General features: G+C 46.6%; 3 protein-coding genes across 3 annotated transcripts in view; 1 reads left to right on the top strand and 2 right to left on the bottom strand.

The window, feature by feature from the left end:
• The window catches only part of LOC144697346 (uncharacterized), a 407,771-nt gene that overhangs the window by 189,465 nt on the left and 194,717 nt on the right, over positions 1-23,589 (bottom strand). The window lies entirely within an intron of this gene.
• LOC144698422 (uncharacterized) lies at positions 2,474-3,343 on the top strand. The gene has a single exon (XM_078570363.1). The coding sequence runs from the start codon at positions 2,474-2,476 to the stop codon at positions 3,341-3,343; it is 870 nt and encodes a 289-aa protein (XP_078426489.1).
• Positions 10,074-23,175, bottom strand: LOC144697432 (uncharacterized). Its single transcript, XM_078569409.1, has 4 exons — positions 23,111-23,175; positions 21,613-22,720; positions 18,434-18,445; positions 10,074-12,562 (listed from the first exon to the last, which is right to left on the bottom strand). The coding sequence occupies exons 2-4, from the start codon at positions 22,626-22,628 to the stop codon at positions 11,620-11,622; spliced, it is 1,971 nt and encodes a 656-aa protein (XP_078425535.1). The 5' UTR covers positions 22,629-22,720; positions 23,111-23,175; the 3' UTR covers positions 10,074-11,619.

Below are 23,589 nucleotides of genomic sequence, written 5' to 3'. Positions count from 1 at the left end.
TCTTACACATTGACATGTCGACATGAACTTAGGCAGAACCTCCTAAAACTGTGACTTACACCCACTTGAAAGACAATAACAGCAGGTGCATGCGGAAACCTTCATGTTCATTTCAAGTCACACACACCATCCTGACTTGGACACATATCACTGTCTCTTCATCATTGCTGGGCGAAAATCCTGCAATCCCTTACGTAACAGTATTATCAAAGTGCCTTCAGCACAAGGACAGCTGTGGATCAAGAAGGCCCACAATCAGCTTCATGTGGAGCAGGTTGGACTTCACGGGATGTGGGTGTTGCTGGCGAGGCCAGCATTTATTGCCCATCACTAATTGCCCTCGAGAAGGCGGTGGTGAGTCACCTTCTTGAGCTGCTGCAGTCTATGTAGTGAAGGTACACCACACTGCTGCTAGGAAGGGAGTTCCAGGATTTTGATCAGCTGATAGTGAAGGAATGGTGATATAATTCCACATCAAGATGGTGGGTGGCTTGGAGGGGAAATTGCAGGTGGCAGTGTTCCATGAGTCTGTTGGCCTTGTCCTTCTAGGTGATAAAAGCTGTGTTTGAAAGGTGCTGTCGAACAAAACTTAGCGAGTTGCTGCAGTACATCTCATAGATGGTACACATTGTTACCACTCTGCATCTGTGGTGGAGGGAGTGGATATTTAAGCTGGTTGGTGGAGTGTCAGTCATGCAGGCTGCTTTGTCCTGGATGTTGCCAAGCTTCCAGAGTGTAATTGGAGCTACACTCATCCACCATATTTGCTGGCCTTGCTCGCAAAAGCCCGCATCCCAAGAATTAATTTGAAAACCTAAATGGAAATGAATTAAAAGCCGTTACTGAAATTATTGCTCTGAAGACAATGCTTGTTTACTTTTAGGGGTTGTGTCTGTTTAGCAACCGAACATCCCAGAGAAATCTACCTCCCCTGGCAGTCCCACACATTGGGAATTTTGGGGCATAACTGGTCTGAAAACTACACAGAATATTCTCCCCCATCCATATTCCTTTTCGAACTAATACAACAATAAAGATCCACTCAGGAGGCCAGGGACAGGCAAGGGCATCTAACTCCAATCCTGAGGCAAATATTGGAAATATTATGTTGTTTAAACAGAATATGCGCAGAGAGAACCGAAAAAGAATTTCATGCCGTTGAGTTTTTGCCAGGATGCAGGAAAACACATATCGACAGCTGCTCATTAATGGTGGCCATCGTTCCCACAAATCCGCGCGCCCCAGAAACTACTCTATCCAACTCGCTCCTTTCCCCCAGGCGCTGAGAGTGCGCATGCTCCCCAGGACCAGCCGCGGGGCATTCTGGGCGGCTCCTTTGTTGTGTGTCGGACTCGGTGGAAACGGGAGAAGAGACCGGGAAGCGGCGGCGAGGATGGGGGAGATGCTGCAGCATCGCTTTAATGGGCAGCCCCGACCCCCAGTCCCCCAGCCCGGGGAGATCACCGCACGGCCGCCGGGCCCGGCCGCTCTCATTCGGCCTCTGAGAGCCGCTGTTCCTGAGGCTGCGCTCGCCCCCCGCTCAGTTTCTCCATTGAATCCTGTTTCTCTCCTTGTTTTTCCCAACTCAGATTCACCGCCTCATTTTCTTTTCTCCCTCTGAGCCCCTGAACTCCATCTGACAGGGTCATGTTGGAGAGCGGGCATTGACTGTCCTGCGAAACAACAGCAAGAGGAGCTCAGAGGCCGGAGGAGCAAAGGAGCAGCGAGTTCAGTCGCCATTCGGGGGATTGAGGACTGGACCCTAAGTCAGTCAGTCAGAGGAGTCAGAGTGAACCCCTGGGAAATCAGTCATCTCTGAAAAATTGAATGAGTATTTATTTTATCAACAACATTATTTAACAGTTTTAAAATTTTTTATTTATTCTTTGTTATTTCAATCCCAGGACATCGCTGCTGGACTACATCAGGTCAGTATCCTAGGCTTAACCAACTTCAGCTGCTTTATCAATAACCTTTCTTCCGTCATATATCAGACTTGGGAATATATTGCCGTTCCTTCATTGTCGCTGGGTTGAAATCCTGGGACTCCCTTCCTAACAGCGCCGACACCACATGGATTACAGCAGTTCAAGGAATTGGCTCACCACCACCTTCTCAAGGCAATTCCAGATGGGCAACAAATACTGGCCTTGTCAGTGACACCAACATCGCATGAACAGATTAGAAAAAGGAAAGAAACTATGATTATCTGTTCTGGATTTCTATCCTGTACTGACTTTTGTGAACCCCTTTTATAGGATATTTGAACAGGAAGATTTGCTGACAGGAGGAAACTCAAACCAAACATCACGTCAAAATCTGACTGATTCACTCAATACATCAGGAGCTGGATATCATTGAACGTTTAATATAGAAGGAGAAATGTTTTAACCAATTGCACAGCCTGAAAAAGCATCGCACCATTCATAGTGGGAATAAATTGTGTGAATGAGGTTTGATCTGATCATCCAACATGGACAGCCACGAGGACACCGGCACCATGGAGAAACCATGGAAATGTGCGGACTGTGGGAAGGGATTTGGTTCCCCATCAAAGCTGGAAATTCATCAACGCAGTCACACTGGGGAGAGGCCGTTCACCTGCTCCGTGTGTGGGAAGGGATTCACTCATTCATCCAACCTTCTGAGACACCAGCACATTCACACTGAGCAGAGTTCAGTCATCTGCTCCGTGTGTGGGAAGGCAATCAGTCATTCATCAAACTTTCTGAGGCACCAGCAAACTCACAGTGGAGAGAGGCCATTCACCTGCTCCATTTGTGGGAAGGGGTTTACTCAGTCATCCTACCTGCTGACACACCAGCGAATTCACACGAGGGAGAGTCTGTTCATCTGTTCCTTGTGTGGGGAGGGATTTAATCGATTGTCTAGGCTTCTGAAACACCAACGCATTCACACTGGGGAAAGTCCATACACCTGCTTTATCTGTGGCAAGGGATTTAATCGACCATCCAAACTACTGACACACCAGCGAATTCACACTGGGGAGAGGCCATTCACCTGCTCCATGTGTGGGAAGGGATTCACCAATTCCTCTGACCTGCTGACACACCAGCGAGTTCACACTGGCGAGAGGCCATTCACATGTTCGATGTGTGGAAAGGGATTCACTCGGTCATCGCACCTTCTGACACATCAACTTGTTCATACTGATCAGAGACGTTTTGAATGTTCTGACTGTGAGAAGACATTTAAAAGTAGAAAGGATCTGCTGATACACCAACGAGTTCACACTGGGGAGAGACCATTCACCTGCTCCATGTGTGGGAAGGGATTCACTCAGTCAGGCTCCTGGCTGACGCACCAGCGAATTCACAAGTGACTGTAGGGGTTGGATTCTGCATTTTTTGCTGCTGTTAATCATGTTCAGGATTGAATTCTTTCATTCTGACAGTTGGGTTTGTTTCTGCAGATTTTAATGGACCATATAATTGGGCTGCTGGTTAATATTTTGTATAGATGTCGAATAGCATGTCAAGCTTTGTTTTGAACACATTGCTGTAGATTTTTATCCTTCCCACTTGAGTGTTTAACATCACCTGGTTGGAGCTCAGAAAAGACAATCTGGGGGAGGATCATACGGCAGGAACAGAACTTCAGCCTGGACACAGTCCTTCAGGGTCACGCTGAGAGGGACAAATGGCACTTTGGCCTTACTCATTTCTCTTCACTGACAGCAAAACCCACATGTGGATTAATCCTGAGGTGTGCAAGAAATGTGTCACAGCCACTTCTGTGCAGTACGTACAGCCTAAAGATGACCAAGGTCAGGCTGCGTGGAGTCCAAGGCTACATAGGAAAATGGATGGAAAAATACAAACTCCCTGTAAATCTAACCCTCTGATTTCTGGTTTGTAACCATCATGGTTCAAAGCTCCTAGGCACAGAGCAGAAGGTTCCTTTACAACTGTGGCTGTTCAACCTGAGTCAGCAGACTGGAAATATGCTGTTAAATCAGAGATCTGTGTAAAACTGTGCTCTATCCTTCACTGAAACTTAAACACCAGGATTAAGTTTCCAGTTTAAAAGTGACTGTGATTATCCTGTGAAGTTTTAAAGATATTTTAGTGACAGTCCTGAATCTACCACTTTAAGCCAACATCAGCAACAACTTGTATTGATATAGCATCTTTAACATAATAAAATTCAGTTCAAATATATAGTTTAAAGCTTGTATTAAAATAACACATGCAAAAGTTCACAAGATCGTGTTAACTGCTGGGACAATTATACAACAGACATTTGATCTCCAGGTAATGAAGAACCTGCAGCATGTTTCCAGGAACTCCCTGTTTTATTCATGTGTGCATTTTAGATCCAAGGATTTTGCTGCAGTCTTGCTCAGTATTAACTGCATCAGGTCCTTGTGTCCTTGTTCAGGCAGCAACAGAATTAAAGATTTAATGAACTATGCTACAAAGTTTTGTTGATTGGGAATTCTTATCAGTGATTTACTGTAATTCTGCTCTCAAATTTTAAAATTGGAGCTTCAATTTCTGGGTCCAAATCATTTATGTAAATTGTGAATAACAGTGGTCCCAGCATTGCTCCCTGTGGAACACCCGTAACCTGCTTGCTATCCATAACAATGTGTACAATCTACAAGGAGACCAAGTAATTTACCAAGGCTCCTTCGACAGCATGTTCCAAACCCACGACCACAACCATCTAGAAGGACAAAGGCAGCAAATAGGTGGGAACACCACCACCTGGAAGTTCCCCTCCAAGTCACTCACCATCCTGACTTGGAAATATATTGTCGTTCCTTCACTTTTAATTCAACATCGGGGACTTCACACAGGAGAGAGACCGTTCACCTGCTCCAAGTATGAGAAGAGATTCAGGTCTTCAACACACCTCACAAAACACTTACGTGTGCACACTGGGGAGAGGCTGTTTACCTGCCCTGAGTGTGGGAAGAGATTCAGGTGTTCACCCAGCCTCACTGAACAACTACGTGTGCTCCTGGGGGAGAGGCCATTCACCTGCTCTGAGTGTGGAAAGGGATTCACTTGTCATCCCAACTTGCTGAACACAAGCGTGTTCACACTGGAGAGAAACCTTTTGTCTGTTCCATGTATGGGAAGGGATTCACTACGTCATCTCAGCATCTGACACACCAGCAGGTTCACACTGAGGAGAGACCATTCACCTGCTCCACGTGTGGGAAGAGATTCAGTCGTTCATCCACCTTGTAGAGACACCATCAAGTTCACACTGGGGAGAGGCCATTCCTCTGCTCCAAGTGTGGGAAAGGATTCACTCAGTCGTCCCACCTGCTGAGACACCAATGAGTCCACAAGGAGTTTGATTCTGCTGATATTGCTGCTGATAATCACATCCAGGACTGAACCATGTTCATTCTGACAGAATTCTGAATTGGGGTTTGGTGTCCAATGAATCACCTCTGTGTGTGCTGACTCCTTGATTTCTCCAGGATAAGAGGAGACTCATTGGCCTCCTGTAACCGACTGCTCCATTTTTGGATATTTTTGGGAAAGAAAGCTGACAAATCCCTGGATCTCACTGCCTACATTCCAGGATTCGGAAATAGGTGGCTGCACCGATATTGGATGCACCGCTTGTGATTTTTCAAAATTCCCTAGATTCTGGAATGGTGCCAATGGATTGGAAGGTGGAAGATGTAATCCCAATATTCAAGAAAAGTAGGAGAGAGGAAACAGGGAACTACAGGCCATTTAGCTGGACATCAGTCATCAGGAAAGTACTGGAATCTATTATTAAGGAGTGGTAACAGAGCACTTAGAAAAGGACAATATGATTAGACAAAGTCAACGTGGTTTGATGAAAGGGGAACCGTGTTTGAGAAAGCTGTTTGAATTTCTTGAGGATGTAACTCGCAGATTTGATAAAGGGGAACAAGGGAGTATATAATGATTGAATTTTGAAAAGTCATTTGATAAGGTGCCACATAAAAGGTTGTTGCACAAAGTCAGGGCTCATGGGGTTGGGGGTAGAATATTAGCATGGGTAGAGGAGTGCTTAAAGGACAGAAAACAGAGATTAGGAATAAACATGTCATGTTGAGGTCAGCGGGCTGTAATTGTGAAACAGCACGAGCAATGTGACTGGGGTTTCAGATATTTACAGTCTATATTCAGACTTATTTCAAGGAACTGAGTCCAATGTGTTTAAGTTTGTTGATCATACCAAGTTAGGTGGGTAAGTAAGCTGTGAGGAGGACACGAGTCTGCAAAGGAACATGGACAGGTTGAATGAGTAGGCAAGAAGGTGGCAGATTGAGTATAATATGAGAAAATGTGAGGCTATTCACTTGGGAAAGAAGCAGAGAGAAACTGAACCTTTCTTGAATGGTGAGAAACTAAATGTTGTTGTTCAGAGGGGTTTGGGTTTGCTTGTACAAGAAGCAAAGGAAGTGAACATACAGGTGCAGCAAACAATTAGAAAATAAATGATATGGTGGTGCTGATTCCAAGAGGATTGGAGTACAAGAGTAAGGAAGTATTGCTACAATTGTCCAGGGCTCTGGTGAGATCACATCTAGACTACTGTTTACCATTTTGACCTCCTTACCTAATGAAGGATTTACTTGCTTTAGAGGAATTGTAACAAATGTTCAGCAGATTGATTCCTGGGATGATGGGGTTGTGCTATGACGGGAGATTGAGTAGACTGGGCCTATACTCTGTGCAATTTAATGGAAGGTGCTGAGAATGTTCACTAGATTGATTCCTGGGATGATGGGGTTGCACTATGATGAGAGATTGAGTAGACTGGGATTATACTCTGCAGTTTAATGGAAGGTTCTGATATTGTGCACTAGATTGATTCCTGGGATGATGGGATGTGCTATGATGAGAGATTGAGTAGACTGGAACTATACTCTGCTAATGGAAGATTCTGAGAGGCTGTTTCCCAGATTCTACAGCTAGGAGGCATCATCTCCGGCCTTTCAGACTGAGATGAGGAATAACTTACTTCACTCAGAGGGTTGTCAATCTTTGGAATTCCCTACTCCAGAGGATTGTGGGTGTTCACTTGTTCACTGTATTAGAGGCTGAGTTTGGTCTTAGGACTCTAAGAAAATTAGAGGTTATGAGGTTCGAATGGGAAAGTCGAGTTGAGATTGAGGATCAGCCATGATCTGATTAAATGTCGGAGCAGGTTTTAGAGTCTGTGTGATTTACTCCGGCTCTTATTTCTTACATTCTCCTTTCTAACTCTGGATTATTTCAGTTCTCAGACCTTTGGTTACTCTAATGGACAAGTCCCAGCTCCCCATACCTTCCAGAGGTCGTGCTGGGCTCAACAGCATGGAGACCACTCTCCAGAAAATTCCACTTAGATGGCCAGGCCATGTCCCCGACATGGATGATGACAGAATCCCCAAGCAGTTCGTAAATGAGGAACTGTCTCAGGGTAAACAACATCAAGGTGGTCAGTACAAACAATACTAGGACACCCTAAGAAAGAGCCTTACAAACTTCTGCATTGCAGACCACCTCTCTGGGGAAAACACTGCAGCCAACCGGCCCATGTGGAGGCAGACACTGAAATTTGGTTCAGCATGTTTCAAGGACCATCTACTCCAGACTCGCAACATCCGATGTACCCAGAGGAAGACCAGAGGTGGAGCAAAAGTTCCCCCGGCACCAACAACAACAACATGAACTGCCAGTTCTGTGGACGTTCATGTCGATCCCATGTCGGACTCTTCAGTCATGCAAGGAACCACAGAAAACGATGTAATCATTGACAGTTTGGACATACTCGAACAGATCCCAACTGTAAGAAACCCTCGAATCATTTGTAAATATCTTTGAAATGCTGACAGGTTCCAACAGTCAGTTTTCATTACATTGAAGTCAATGGAAGGTGAGAGAGCAGTTATTCTAGAATTATAAAGAACACTAGTTAGATCACAGCTAGAGTACTGAGCACAGTTCTAGTCAGGGGCCCAGATAGAGTGGATAGGAAGGACCTATTTCATTAACAGAGAGGTCAATGACCAGGTGGCAGATTTTTAAAGTCATTGTTGGAAGGATTAGCAGGGAGTTGAGGAATGTTTTCACCCAGAGGATGGTGAGGGTTTAGAACTCACTGTCTGAAAGGGTGGTCGAAGCATAAATAGTTGCATTTAAAAAGTACTCCAAAATGCACTGGAGGTACTGTAACCTACAAAGCTATGGATCAGGAGCTTGAAAGTGGGATTAGACTGGAGAGCTCATTTTCAGGTGGCACAGACATGATGGGCTAAATGGCCTCCTCTGTGCTGTAAATTTCTATGATTCTGTGATGACAAGTGGTCCTTGTGTTTTTTCCGAGACAGGCCTCAGCCCAGTCATTTGCTCCACGTGTTGATGTGATGGTTTAAGCTAAGAGGTGTGTTCTGGAATCTGTGGTCAAAAGTTGTAACTATTGAGACAGACCCTAATTGATAAGGGAAAGTGAGAAAGGAACTGACCTTCCCACTTGCTAAGGAAACTAAGACTGAACCTGGTTAAAATCATATAAAAGGACACAGAGGGCCCTCAGAGCTCAGTGGTGGATGATGTTCAGTGCTGCAGTCCAGGCAGGTTAAAGAAGATGGAGACTCGAGATAGGAGCTGAGAATAAGGAAATATACAGTTGCTGCAGCTGTTTCTGTTAGTTGGTGGATCTACACCATCCAGACCGTTGTAGGCAGAGTTGAGGTGGTTCCGCAGACGTGTGTCATTTTTGGTGAAGACCATGCCCGTGGAACTCAGGTTGGTTGTGCGCTGCTGTCGGCTGGAGATCAGGCTACATCCTTGAAGAAGAGGAGCTGAAATTCCTTGTGAGGAAGACAGTGTTCTGAGTTGTGACTGAGACTGATGACATATAAGCAAGATACACTGCCAAGTCAAATCATAAGACCTGTCTTAATTGTATCTGCATTTGCATCTGTAAATTGTATTTAATGTGTAATTTGTCATTTCTAATTGACCATGATTTGCCTTTCAATTCATGTTGACTTTGTATTTTAGAGTATAGAAGATTAACTAAGAAAGTGTTCAGTGTTTGCTTTGCTTGACTCCCGTACAGTAAAAATTCTTCTGTTTAAATTATGGAATTTTGTGTCTTCGTTCTTTCCATAAATAACTGAGATTTCAGATTTCTTCTATTTTAAATAACAAGTTACTGGTCTCTCCCGAGATAATTGCAGGTGCCAGGTATCAGGAGCAGTAAATAAAGTCTAAATATCAGTAAGCAGTGATATGATTTATCTGTATCCAGTTCTATTTGAATACCGTTTGCTGAATGGGGCCCTCACCCAGTGCTCAGAATTGAACACAATATTTGAGCTGATCAGGGATTTATAAAGATTCAGGATAACTTCCTTGTTTTTGTATTCCATGCCTCCATTAATAAACTGAGGATCCCATCAGCATTTTTTAAAACAGCTTGATCAACTTGCCTTATCACAATGAAAGAAGTGTGTCCATTCACCCCCAAGTATTTTGTTGCTACACACTCTGTTTAAAATTGTACTATTTAGTTTATGCTGCATCTCCTCATTCTTCCTTCCAAATGCATCACTGACTGTGAATCACTTTAGGATGTTCTGAGGGTGTGAAAGGTGTTAAATGAACACAAGAATTTTCTTTTTCTCTTACAGCTGATTTAAAGTTGTAGATTTTTCTCCAAAGATTAAATTTGGATCAATTAACTATTTTACTGCACAAACAACTTCAGGGAGTCAGTGAATTAAGAGGAAATATCCCAGACAGCGGTTCTTCAAGGTACACTGCAGACCCAACAGCTCAATCAGCTCCTCTCTCAGCTCAGGACATCTCAACAACCCCACATACTGTCCACAGGGGAGTTCTCCTGGTGCAGTGGGACCAACATTCATGCTTTAACTGACACCAAAAAAACTGGATTAATCGGTCACTGGTCTGATTGCTGTTTGTGGAATCTTACCATGTGCATACTGACTATTGTGAAACAGTAACAAATTGTATTTATATAACATGTTTGATGTAATAAAACATCCCAAGGTGCTTCGGGGGAGTTATAAAGAAAAAATTAACACTGAGTCACATTGATTGGAGAGGCAGATTTTAACAAGCATCTTTAATCAGGAGAGAGAGCTAGAGGGGTAGAGAGGTTTAAGGAGAGAATTTCAGAGTTTCATGCACGGGCACAGGCACCATTGGGGGAGTAATTAAAATCAGGGATGTTCAAGAGGCCAGAATGAGAAGGGTGCAGATATCTCACAGGATGTGTGAAACTGGAGATTACAGAGATAGGGAGGGACAGGGCAATGGAGGAATTTGAAAACAAGGATGTAAATTTTAAAGTCAAGGCATTGCTTGACCAGGAGCCAATGTTGGTCAGTGAGCACAGGGGTGATGGGTGAATGACACATGGTGTGAGAAAGCACAGGGGCAGCAGAGTTTTGGATAATCTCACGTTTCCGTGTTGCGGCAGGGTGAATGTGAGAGGCTGGTCAGAAATGTATTGGAATCGTCAAGTCTAAAGGTAACACGGACATAGATGAGGGTTTCAGCAGCAGATGAGCTGGGGTGGGGTGAAGACAGGAGATGTTATGGAGATTGAAATATCTGGTATTAGTGATGGTGTGGATATGTGGCTGGAAAGTTATCTTGGGATCAAATATGACACTAAGATTTTGGACAATGCGTTTCAGCCTCAGACAGTTCCCAGGGAGCGGGATGGACTCGGTAGTTAGGGAACGGAATTTGTAGTGGTGACCGAAGACAATGGCTTTGGTCTTCCCAATTTTTAATTGGAGGAAATTTCTGCTCATCCAGTACGGGATGTCGGATGAGCAGTTTGATAATTTAGTAACAGTGGGGGAATGGAGAGGGATGGTGGTGAGGTAGAGCTGGGCATTGTCAGTGTACATGTGAAAACTAACACGGTGCTTTTGGATGATGTTGCCTAGTGGCAGCATGTAGATGAGAAATAGGAGGGGCCAAGGATAGATCCTTGGGGAACACGAACTTCAAGGACTTTGGAGAGGAAAGGGAGATTGGAGATGGGGTGGTAATGTTTGCAAAGACAGTGGAGTCAAAGGTTTTTTGGGGTGGATGATGAGGGTGAATTTAAAGGGGAGAGGGACAGTATCAGAAGAGAGACAGAGCCATTAACAATATCAGATAACGTAGGGAAGTTGGGTGATCAGTGCTTTAAGTGGGGAAAGAGTAAAGGGAGAAGGCAGGTCTCATGGACAAGATGAGCAATGAGAGGGTATGATGGAAGGTAGGAGAGAAACCAGAGAAAGATGTGAGTTCAGACAAGGGGGAAGTTTAAAGACAGAATGACCGAGTGGGCTAATGAAAGGGAGGGAAGCAGCTGATCAGATTGTCTCAATCTTAGTGACAAGGAAGCTCCATGAGAACCTCACACTTGTTGTTGGAGGTGAGGGTGGAGGAGACGGGGGAAAGGGAGAGCCCTTCAAAAGGAACTAACTTGTTTCAGAGATACTAGAAAGACATGACAGTGTGGTTATCACAAAGAAAACAGACTTGATTTTTGTCCAGAATATTAGCCTCTATAACTAGGGCGGAGTCTATTAACAGACCCAATCAACACAGTTCAGTCCTCGATGTGATTAACAGCAAAATCCAATCACTGTTGTAACTTGTGAGCTCGCTGGTGTCTCAGCAGGTTAGATGATTGAGTGAATCCCTTTCCACAATCGAAGCAGGTGAACGGCCTCTCCCCAGTGTGAACTCGCTGGTGTCTCAGCAGGTTGGATGACTGAGTGAATCTCTTCCCACAATTGGAGCAGGTGAACAGCCTCTCCCCACTGTGAACGCGCTGGTGTCTAAGCAATGCAGATGACTGAGTGAAACGCTTCCCACACTCAGAGCAGGTGAATGGCCTCTCCCCAGTGTGAACTCGCTGGTGTCTCAGCAGGGTGTATGACTGAGTGAATTCCTCACCACAGTCAGAGCAGGTGAATGGTCTCTCTCCAGTGTGAGTGCGCTGGTGTACAGCGAGGTGAGATGATCGTCTGAACCCAGTCCCACAGTGAGAGCATCTGAACGGTCTCTCGTCAGTGTGAACTTGCTGATGGTACATCAGTTCCTGAGAAGTTTTATAACACTTCCCACAGTCCAGACATTTAAAAGGTCTCTCGTCAGTGTGAACTCTTTGGTGTGTCATCAGGTTGGATGAATTAATGAATCCCTTTCCACACACACTACAGGTGAACGGTCTCTCCCTAGTGTGAACTCGATGGTGTGTCCGCAGGGTGGATAAGTGAGTGAATCCCATCCCACACACAGAGCAGGTGAATGGTCTTTCCCTCGTGTGAACTCGATGGTGTGTCCGCAGAGTGGATGACTGAGTGAATCCCAATCCACATACAGAGCAGGTGAACGGCCTCTCCCCAGTGTGAACTCGCTGGTGTGTCAGCAGAGTGGATGACTTAGTGAACCCCTTCCCACACTCAGAGCAGGTGAATGGCCTCTCTCCCGTGTGAGTGCGCTGATGAGTTTCCAGTTCTGATGGGTAATTAAATCCTTTCCCACAGTCGCCACATTTCCACCGTTTCTCCCTGTTGTGACTGCATTTATGTTTTGACAGGTTAGATGATTGGTTGAAGCTTTGACCACATGTAGAACACATGTACAGTTTCTCCCCACTTTGAACGGTGCTTGTTCCTTCCATGTTCAAATTCTGATGATGCTTATGATAAATTGGGCGACTCCATCAAATCCTGATGTGATGTTTGGTTTCAGTTTTCAACTGAAAATCCTCACTTTCTAATACCCTGTCAAATCGATAGAAAACAGGAAAAGAAGAGAGTGAGAGAGAACCCACAAAAACACAAAGGCAGGTTGTGAAATTGAGCTAATTGAATCTGGCTATTTGTGAGGCCAGCACCAGGAAAAAGTGACCATGAAAACTGCTGGATTGTCATTAAAACCCAACTGGTTCACTAATGTTCTTCAGGGAAGGGAAGGGAAGGGTGGGTGTGGACCTACACATAACTCTGGCCTCTATGGGAGGGGTGAAAGGGAGAGAGAAAGAGGTGGGAGAGGCAGGAGGCGAAGGAGAGGGATTCTTTATAAAGACAACTTGACCAGAAATACAGAACTTCCTAAATCCTCAACCTCCAACACCTAGAAGAACCAGGGGACCTGGGTAGCAGGCATATGTGAACACCATCACCTCCAAGTTCCCCTCCAAGTCACAGACCGTCCTGACTTGTCTGACATCCTGTACTGGATGAACAGAAATTTCCTCCATTTAAATATTGGGAAGATTGAAGCCATTGTGTTCAGTCCCCATTACAAACTCCATTCCCTAATCAATGATTCCATCCCTCTCCCTAGCAACTGTCTGAGACTGAACCAGGCTGTTCACAGCCATGGAGTCATCTTTAAAACTGAGTCAAGCTTTCAACTACATACCTGTTACATCCCCAAGACCGCCTGTTTCCACCTTGTAAACATCACCCGACTCCACCCTAGTCTCAGCTTATCTGCTGCTGAAACTCTCATCCATTCATTTGTTATCTCAAGATTTAACAATCCTAACGCACTCCCAGCTGGCCTCCCACATTCATCCTCTCTGTAATCTTGAGGTCATCCAAAACTCTGCTACCCATGCGCTTGCTCACACCAAGTCTTGTTCTCCCATCACTTCTGTCTTTTTTTAAAATTCTTTCACAGGATGTGGGTGTCACTGGCTGGAGCAGCATTTATCACCCATCCCTAATTGCCCTTGAGAAGGTGGTGGGGAGCTGCAGCTCTCGTTGCAGTCCATGTGGTCCAGGTACACCCACGGTGCTGTTAGGAAGGGAGTTCCAACATTTTGACCCAGTGACAGTGAAGGAACGGTGATATATTTCCAAGTCAGGATGCGAGTGACTTGAAGGGGTACTTCCAGCTGGTGGTGTTCCCATCTATCTGCTGCCCGTGTCCTTCTAGATGGTAGTGGTCGTGGGTTTGGAAGATGCTGTCAAAGAAGCCATGGTGAGTTGCTGAAGAGCACCTTGTAGATGGTACACACTGCTGCTGCTGTGCATCGGTGATGGAGGGAGTGAATGTTTAAGTGACTGGAGCGCCAGTTAAGTGAGATGCTTTGCCCTAGATGGCATTGAGCTTTGAATATTGTTGGAGCTGCTCTCATCCAGGCAACTGGATGATCCAATATTCCATCACATTCCTGACTTGTACCTTGTAGATGGTGAATCTGCTTTGGTGAGTCAGGAGGTGAGTTACTCTCCACAGAATTCCCAGCCTCCGACCGGCCCTTGTAGCCCCAGTACTTATATGACTGGCCCAGTTCAGTTTCTGGTCAATGGTAACCCCCAGGATATTGATAATGGGGGATTCAAAGATGGTGATGCCACTGAATGTCACAAGGAGATTGTCAGCTTCATTCTTGTTAGTGATGGTCATTGCCTGACATTTGTGAGGCACGAATGTTCACCCTTCGACCCTGTGCTCACTAACCTACAAAGGCTCCAGGTTAAGAAACTCCAAAATTTTAAATTTCCCATCCTTGCTTTCAAAACCCTTCATGGCGACTGCCTGCCATAACTCTGTAACCATGGTGACTGCCAGCCCTAACTCTACAATCATGGTGACTGCCTGCCATAACTCTGTAATCTCCTCCAACCTCACAAGCTTTCCAGATATCTGTGCTTCCTCTAATTCCGACAACCTGAGCTCTCCTGATTTTAATTGTTCCATCGTTGGTGACCACATCTTCAGCTGCGAAGACCATAAGCTGTGGGATTTCCTCCCTAAACCCCTCCACTTCTCGACCTCAGTTTCCTCCTTTAAGAATCACCTTAAAACCTTCCTCTTTGACCAAGCCTTTGGCCATCTGCCCTCTTATCTCCTTACATGTCAAATGGGGCTTTACGAAACTCCTGTGAAACACCTTGGAAAGGTCTATTACATGAATCACACTTTATAAATACAAATTGTTGTTGATTTGGGCATATATCTCGGTTTCTTCTTCATCGTTGTAACTCCTTACCTCACATCATTGTTGGAGCAGCTTCACCACATGGACTGCAGCGGTTCAAGAAGGTCAAACATCATCTTCTCCACAGGTAACTGGGGATGGGTAATATCTGCTGCTGGTCTTGTCAGTGAAGGGCAGGGGAGTGGGAACCGCTGATTTGCGCTTGCAGAGAGCCAGGACAGGCAGGATGGGCTGATTGGCCTCCGTCTGTATTGTAAACATTCGATGATTCAATGATAAAGAACCGACACTGGAGACCAGGGACCAGCCTCTGGAACCAATGCCCAGCCTGATACAAACCGGCTCTTCATTGATCTGGGAGCAGCGGCCCCGCTCGGTGTAAATGGGGGAGGGGGACGGGTCAGTTTATTTCCGGGGTTTGCGGTTTACACAACATGTTTCCGGAGCCTCTCCGTCCACCCGCCGGATCCATCGCTCCCTCCGCCCCGCCATCCCCACCTTTGCCCATTGTGGACCCGTCATCCCATCGCCATTACCCGCACTGCGCATGCTCCAGTCACCGCCCGGCCCCGCCCCCTCACTCACTCCGATTGGCTGGAGGACCAGCCCCGCCGCTAGGTCCTCCAGTCCCGCCCCCTCTTCCTATTGGTCCGGAGCTGCAGTCAATCACCCGGGGATTGTGACGGTTTCAAACGCTGAGTGCGGCCACAGACTCAGCCTGACTTGCTGATTCTTGGCAGCATTTTCTGTTTGGGAATTACAGCTAGAGATGGATGGTCAGTTCTCCTCTGTCCGGGGGGGGGGATTCACACTCATTTCCCCAGTGCAGTGATTCTCACGTTTACTTTACATGAGAAAGTCCCGGTTCAATCCCGGCTGGAAAATTGTTACTATTTTTTTCATTCATTCACGGGATGTGGGCTTCACTGGCTGGGCCAGCATTTATTGCCTATCCCCAGTTGCCCTTGAGAAGGTGGCGTTGAGCTGCCTTCTTGAACCGCTGCAGTGCATGTGGTATGGATACACCAATAGTGCTGTTAGGAAGGGAGTTCCAGGATTTTGATCCAGCGACAGGATGGTGAGTGACTTGGTGGGGGGGAAACTTCCAGGTGGTAAAAGCAAAATACTGTGGATGCTGGAAATTTGAAACAAAAACAGGAAATGCTGGAAAAACTCAGCAGGTCGAACAGCATCTATAGCGAGAATAAACACACAATTAACGTTTCGAGTCTGTATGACTCTCCTTCCAGGTGATGGTGTTCCCAAATGTCTGCTGCACTTGTCCTTCTAGATGGTAGTGGTCATTGGTTTGAAGGGTGCTGTCGAAGGAGCCTTGGAGAATTCCTGCAGTGCATCTTGGAGATACACCGCTGATACTGTGCGTCAGTGGCTAGAGGGGCAGCAAGTTCTGGAGCACCAAGTCTTCAGTACTATTGCCAGAATATTGTCAGGGCCCATAGCCTTTGCAGTATCCAGAACCTCCAGCCACTTCTTGACAGCACTTGGTGTGAATTCAATTGGCTGAAGACTGGCATCTGTGATGCTGGTGACCTCCGGAGGAGCCTGAGATGGATCATCCACTCGGCACCTCTGGCTGAAGATTGTAGCAAATGTTTCAGCCTTATCTTTTACACTGATGTGCTGAGCTCCTCCATCATTGAGGATGGAGATATTTGTGAAGCCTCCTCCTCCAGTGAGTTGTTTAATTGTCCACCACCATTCATGACTGGATGTGGCAGGACTGCAGAGCTTGGATCTGGTCCGTTGGTTGTGGGATTGCTTAGCCCTGACTATCACTTACTGCTTATGCTGTTTGGCACACAAGTAGTCCTGCATTATAGCTTCAAAAGGTTGAAACCTTATTTTTTGGTATGCCTGGTGTTGCTCCTGGCATGCCCTCCTGCACTCTTCATTGAATTAGTGTTGGTCCCCTGGCTTGATGGTAATGGTAGAGTGGGGGATTTGCCAGGCCATGGGGTTACAGATTGTTTTCGAGTACAATTCTACTGCTGCTGATGGCCCACAGTGCCTCATGGATGCCCAGTCTTGAGTTGCTAGATCTGTTCAAAATCTATCCCATTTAGCATGGCAGTAGTGCCACCATGGAAGGTGTCCTCAATGTGAAGGTGGGACTTTGTCTTCATAAGGACTGTGTGGTGGTCACTCCTGCTGATACTGTCATGGACAGTTGCATCTGTGGCAGGCAGGTTGATGAGGATGAGGTCAAGTATGTTCTTCCCTCTTGTTGGTTCCCTCACCACCTGCCACAGACTCAGTGTTGCAGCTATGTCAGTTAGGTCTCGGTCAGCTCAGTCCATAGTGGTACTACCAAGCCACTCTTAGTGATGGACACTGAAGTCCCCCACCCAGAGTACATTCTGCGCACTTGCCACCCTCAGTGCTTCCTCCAAGTGGTGTTCAACATGGAGGAACACTCATTCATCAGCTGAGGGAGGGTGGTACATGGTAATCAGCAGGAGGTTTCCTTGCCCATGTTTGACCTAATGCCATGAGACTTCATGGGGTCTGGAGTCGATGTAGAGGGCTCTCAGGACAACTCCCTCTCGGCTGTATACCACTGCTGCACCTGTCCTTCTGGTGGGACAGAACATACCCAGGGATGGTGATGGTGGTGTCGGGTTGGGGGTGGAGAAGCGGGCAGGGAGAAGTATCAAATAAAGTACAAACCTGAGAGTTGGACTTGGGTTAAGGGGACACCGACTGGAGCGGATGCGGAGCTGGGTGGAGCAGACCAGGTGAATTGGGGGAGGGGGCAGTGACTGACGTGTGCTCCAACCAATAGGGAGAGGGTGGGCAGAGCTGGAGAACAGATTGGGGTTGAGTCCTCCAACCAATGGTGGTGCAGCAGGGGCAGGGTGTGGTGTGGAGCTTAGGTGCGCTGACGTGGATTGTGAGGCGCTGTCCCCAGGTGAGAGCAGCTGAGGCAACACAGAGCTGGGACTGGAAACTGGGGCTGTTCTGGGACAGGGGGCAGAGGGGGAGGGGAATCACAGGCAAAAATAATACAATAATTAAAATGTTTTTATATTATTTATTAATTATAGATATATATAAAAGTGTAAATTGATAAACTTTTAAGAGAATGTGGAACAATAGCAACCTGACCAAGAACCAGACTGTGAGTCTGCTAAGTCTGCACCTCAGCATATTCCTCAACAGTGGTGAGACCTGCACAACATACGCTGGGTAGGAAAAAAGGCTGAACAGTTTCCACCTTCACCATCTCAACACGTTTCCTCAGCAACTCACAGTCATCAACTCGGAGGCCCTGGCACACGCTAATTCCATCAACAGCCACTCATTAAAAAGTAAAAGTGCTGGCTCAGCCATGTCCATCGGATAGATGATGGCTGTTTACCCAGAGCTCTTCTGTAGGTGAACTGGCCACTGGATAACAATCCTCCAGACATCCAGGTCTCCACTGCAAGGAGGATATGAAGATGGAGGACATTGACACTGACAATGGGGAGACAGTTGCCAATGGCTGTGACCTCTGGAGGCTGACTGCTTGGAAGGGCCTTGGAAGTGGTGTGAAGAAACGGAAAGCTCAGCTGGCTGAGATGAGGGCCCAGAGCAAACAGAGGCCAGTGAATCCTGCACCTTCTCAGCCCACTGCCTTTATTTTCAGCACATGGAGCAGAGGCCTCCATGACTGTGTAGGGCCCTCAGCCGCACCAGGTTATGCTTAACACAGAGTTCACCACCACAGCACAAACCATCTCTTGACATTCAATGGCATTACCATCATTGAATCCCCCAGTCTCAACATCCTGGGGGTTACCATTGACCAGAAACTGAACTAGACTATCCATATAAATACTATGGCTACAAAAGCAGGTCAGAAGCTAGGAATCGTGTGACGAGTAACTCACCTTCTGACTCCCCAAATACTCCGCCATCTACAAAGCACAAGTCAGGAGTGTGATGGAATACTCCCACTTGCCTGGATGAGTGCAGCTCTATCAACACTGAAGAAGCTCAACACCATCCAGAATAAAGCAACCTGTTTGATTGGCACCCCATCCACCACCTTAATCATTCACTCCTTCCACCACTGACGCACAGTAGCAGCAGTGTGTTCCATCTGTGAGATGCACTGCAGCAACTCACCAAGCCTTCTTTGATAGCACCTTCCAAACCCATGACCTCTGCCACCTAGAAGAGCAAGGGCTGTGGACACATGGGAGCACCACCACCTGGAAGTTGCCCTCCAAGTCACTCACTATCCTGACTTGGAAATATATCGCTGTTCCTTCACTGTCGCTGGGTCAAAATCCTGGAACTCCTTCCCTAGAAGCACTGTGGGTGTACCTATACCACATGGACTGCAGCGGTTCAACAAGGCAGCTCACCACCACCTTCTCAAGGGCAACTAGGGATGGGCAATAAATGCTGACCCAGCCAGTGAAGCCCATGAAGGAATAAAAAAAAAAATCATCTCAGGAGATGGAAGACTGCCAAAGAAAGATAAACACTTTTCAGAACAAGTATTTTGTATCTGTGTTGATGGTTGAAGACACCTAAAGCATCCCAAGAATAGTCGAAAATCAAAGGGCTAAAGGGAGGAAGCAACTAGAGAAAAACTACTAGGAAAACTAATGGGACTAAAGGATAACAAGTCTCCTGGACCTGATGGCCTGAGGGTCTTAAAGGAAGTGGCTACAGAGAAAGTGGATGCATTAGTTGTAATCTTTCAAAACTCCCTAGATTCTGGAAAGATCCCAGCAAATTGGAAAATCAGAAATGTAACGCCGTTATTGAAGAGAAGGAAGGAGACAGAAAGCAGGAAACTATAGACCAGTTAACCCAACATTTGTCATTGGGAAAATACTGGAATCCATTATGAAGGAAGTGGGCAGAGTCAACACGGTTTTGTGAAAGGGGAATCATGTTTGACAAATTAGAGTTCTTTGAGGATGTAACAAACAGGGTGGATAAAGGGAACCAGTAGATGTAGTGTAAAAGCAAAATACTGCAGATGCTGGAAATCTGAAATAAAAACTGAAAATGCTAGAAAAGCTCAGGTCTGGCAGCATCTGTGGAGAGAGCTGAAGAAGTGTCATACGGACTCGAAACATTAACTCTGTCTCTCTCTCCACAGATGCTGCCTGACCTGCTGAGTTTTACCAGCATTTTCTGTTTTTATTTCAGTAGATGTAGTGTATTTGGATTTCCTAAAGGCATTCTAAAAGATGCCACATGAAAGGTTACTGCACAAAGATAACAGCTTATGGTGTTGGTGAAATACATTAGAATGGATAAAGGATTGGCTAACTAACAGGAGAGCTGGGATAAAGGGGTCATTTTCAGGTTGGCAAACTGTAACTAGTGGGGTGGAACAGGGATCAGTGCTTTGGGCCTCAACTATTTACAATCTATATCAATGACTTGGATGAAGGGACAGACTGCATTGTGGCCAAATTTGTTGCTGATACAAAGATAGGTAGGAAAGAAAATTGTGAGGAGGACACAAAATTTGCAAAGGGATGTACATAGGATAGGTAGGCAGTCTAAATTTTGCAGATGGAGTATAAAGTGGGAAAACGTGTGCATTTCCGCTTTGGTAGGAATTGGGATAATTGAATCCAGGAGGGGAGGTGTGGAATATCTGACCAGGAAAAGGTCATTTAGCCCATTGAGCCCATTCTCCATTTCACCAGAAAATGGCTGATCTGTCACTTCCAGACATCCATTCCATGATATTTAATACCATTGGTTAACATGACAGCTGTGGCCTTGGTAGAACTATCACCTCCAACTCAGCACCTTATGGGATCAAGTCCCACATCAGCAGTGTGAAATGGCTAGCCTCACCTGTTGCTGAAATATGAAAAGTGCCCAGTATACCTTAAATAACCCTAGAAGGGGGCTGTATCTCAAAAATTTGAGCCACAGGTGAGGTTAGCTGTTTTCATGCTGTGACTATGCAGTAGCAACACGAGTGGTATTTTCCACTAACAGGATGCTGACGTGAAGCCAAAAAGCATTTTGCCAACAACTCAAATGAGTGATGTGGTGTATAAATTTCAGTGTCGCTGTAATGCCAGGTAACAGGCTGTACGTTGCAACAACAGATGCATCGTATCAAACTGCATGTCCCTTTGGCTACTCACAATAGGCAGCGTACTGGCTGTACTCAAACAGCTTGGGCTTGCAAATCTCAGGACATAATGTCTAACATTAGATGTGATTCTGTGATTTGCTGAACATTCCAGGGTGTGCTCAGAATTATACTAACAACCGATTTAAGATTATCAATCAAGCTCACCATGTGGCTGACGTATGCTTGCTGGAAGCTACATATGTTCCGACACAGGGATCTGTCCTCAGTAGGCAGAAGGACACTATCCAGGCATTGCACCATTTTTGAATTAAATAAAAGTGTGGGGGATAATAGTTCCCCAGTGAATTCTCCATGGCAACGCCTCAAATGATCAGAGTCAACTTGTCAACCAATCAGCACCCTTTTCTGATGCAGTATATATTGTTCTTCACCTTGAAATTTAGCATTCTTGCATCTGTCCTGATGCGTGCAAGATGAAAAGCTTCAACAGCATATCTCTCTTTTTCTCAGCAATATTCAAGTTTTGTTCTACCAAGCAAGTGCTGGCAAAATTGGAGCAGTGCAGTTAGTTGTGAAGTTGCTGGTGCTTCACCAGGTAGGATGATCGACTGAATCCCTTCCCACAAGCAGAGCAGGTGAAGGGCCTTTCCCCAGTGTGAACTCGCTGGTGGCTCACCAGGTTGGAAGCTTGAGTGAATCCCTTCCCACACATGGAGCAGGTGAATGGATTCTCTCCAGTGTGAACTCGCTGGTGGCTCAGCAGGTTGGAAGCTTGTGTGAATCCCTTCCCACACATGAAGCAGGTGAATGGCCTCTCCCCACTGTGAACTCGCTGGTGTGTCAACAGGTCAGTTGACTGATTAAATCCCTTCCCACATTCGGAGCAGGTGAACGGTCTCTCCCCGGTGTGAACTCGCTGATGTCTGAGAAGGGATGATGACAGAGTGAATCCTTTCCCACACATGGAGCAGGTAAACGGTCTCTCCCCAGTGTGAACTCGCTGGTGTGCCAGCAGGCTTCCTGACTCAGCGAACCCCTTTTCACACACACAGCAAGTGAATGGCCTCTCCCCAGTGTGTACTCGCTGGTGTCTCAACATGTTGGAGGCTTGAGTGAATCCTTTCCCACACTCAGAGCAGGTGAACGGATTCTCCCCTGTGTGAACTCGCTGGTGCGTCAGCAGGTTAGAGGGATGAGTGAATGCCTCCTCACACAGAGAGCAGGTGAATGGTCTCTCCCCACTGTGAACCCGTTGGTGCGAAAGCAGGTCAGATGACTGGATGAATCCCTTCCCACACATGGAGCAGGTGAATGGTCTCTCCCCAGTGTGAACTCGCTGGTGTCTCCGCAGGCTGGATGACAGTGTGAATCCCTTCCCACATTTGGGGCAGATGAACGGCCTCTCGCTGGTGTGACTGCAGCGATGAGTTTCCAGCTCAGAGGCATGACTGAATCCCTTCCCGCAGTCCTCACATTTACACGGCCTCTCTTCAGTTAGGTCACACTTGTGAGTCTGCAGGTCGGACAATCGTTCGAATCCGCATCCACACACGGAACATGGGTACAGTTTATCCACACTGCAAATGCTGCTCTCCGCTTCCATATTGCTGATAATCTTCAGGTCCTGGTGAATGGTGTGAGTCAGAGAGATTGGCGCGGTATTTCATCTGAGCTTCCCAGCCACAAACTCTCTCCCTGTAAAGCAAGTTTCCATCAGCTATAACTAAAAACAGGAGAAGAATTTAAAATAGACAATTTACTAGCTTTACCTAAATGTTGCTCCAAAGCCTGCTGTCTCTCCTCTCTGCACTGAAATCAGTCTATCTCACAATGCCTCTGTCCCTTTAAATCGCAAGTGAACACAGAGGGACAGTGTCCCTTTAAATATCCCGAGCTGCTGCCGGGATAGGCGCATGCTCAGTCGGTTGAATCCAACCAGGCGGGTCCTGGGCCAAGCGGCCATTGAAAGCCCGAATAATGGAACGAAGGCGAGTTTTCCCAAACCGAGTGAGCGAGCTCGAGGATGGGGTAGGGATGGAGAGGCGGGCGGAGAGACTCAGAGAGGGAATCAAATGAAATACAAACCGGAGAGTCCGACCGGGGCTGACAAGACACCGAATGGAGCGGACACGGCGGCGGTTCTGGGAAGAGCAGACCACGTGACCGCTGAGGGGGCAGTGACTGACATGTGCTCTGACCAATAGGGAGGGAGCGCCGGGGGGTCCTCCAACCAATGGCGGCGCGGCGAGGGGGTGGGGCGCGGCGAGGGGGTGGGGCGCGGCGAGGGGGTGGGGCGCGGCGAGGGGGTGGGGCGCGACGAGGGGGTGGAGCTGGATTGTGAGGCGCTGTCCCCAGGTGAGAGCAGCTGAGGCAGCACAGAGCTGGGAAAGGGAGATTGGAATCACACAGGGAACAAACACACACACACATATATATATATATATATACATAATGTGTATTTTTATACGTACATAATCACTAACTGCGGGAAGGGATTCAGTCATGCCTCTGAGCTGGAAACTCATCGCTGCAGTCACACCAGGGAGAGGCCGTTCATCTGCCCC

This window comes from Cetorhinus maximus, chromosome 23 (genome assembly GCF_964194155.1).
Source record: "Cetorhinus maximus chromosome 23, sCetMax3.hap1.1, whole genome shotgun sequence".
In the NCBI taxonomy this organism is placed as follows: Eukaryota; Metazoa; Chordata; class Chondrichthyes; order Lamniformes; family Cetorhinidae; genus Cetorhinus; species Cetorhinus maximus.
This window is presented reverse-complemented; position numbering and strand designations above follow the sequence as displayed.

Excerpts from the sequence above, each read along its gene's own strand:
- LOC144698422 (XM_078570363.1), top strand. The coding sequence starts at position 2,474 with ATGGACAGCCACGAGGACACCGGCACCATGGAGAAACCATGGAAATGT.
- LOC144697432 (XM_078569409.1), bottom strand. The coding sequence starts at position 22,628 with ATGGAAGCGGAGAGCAGCATTTGCAGTGTGGATAAACTGTACCCATGT.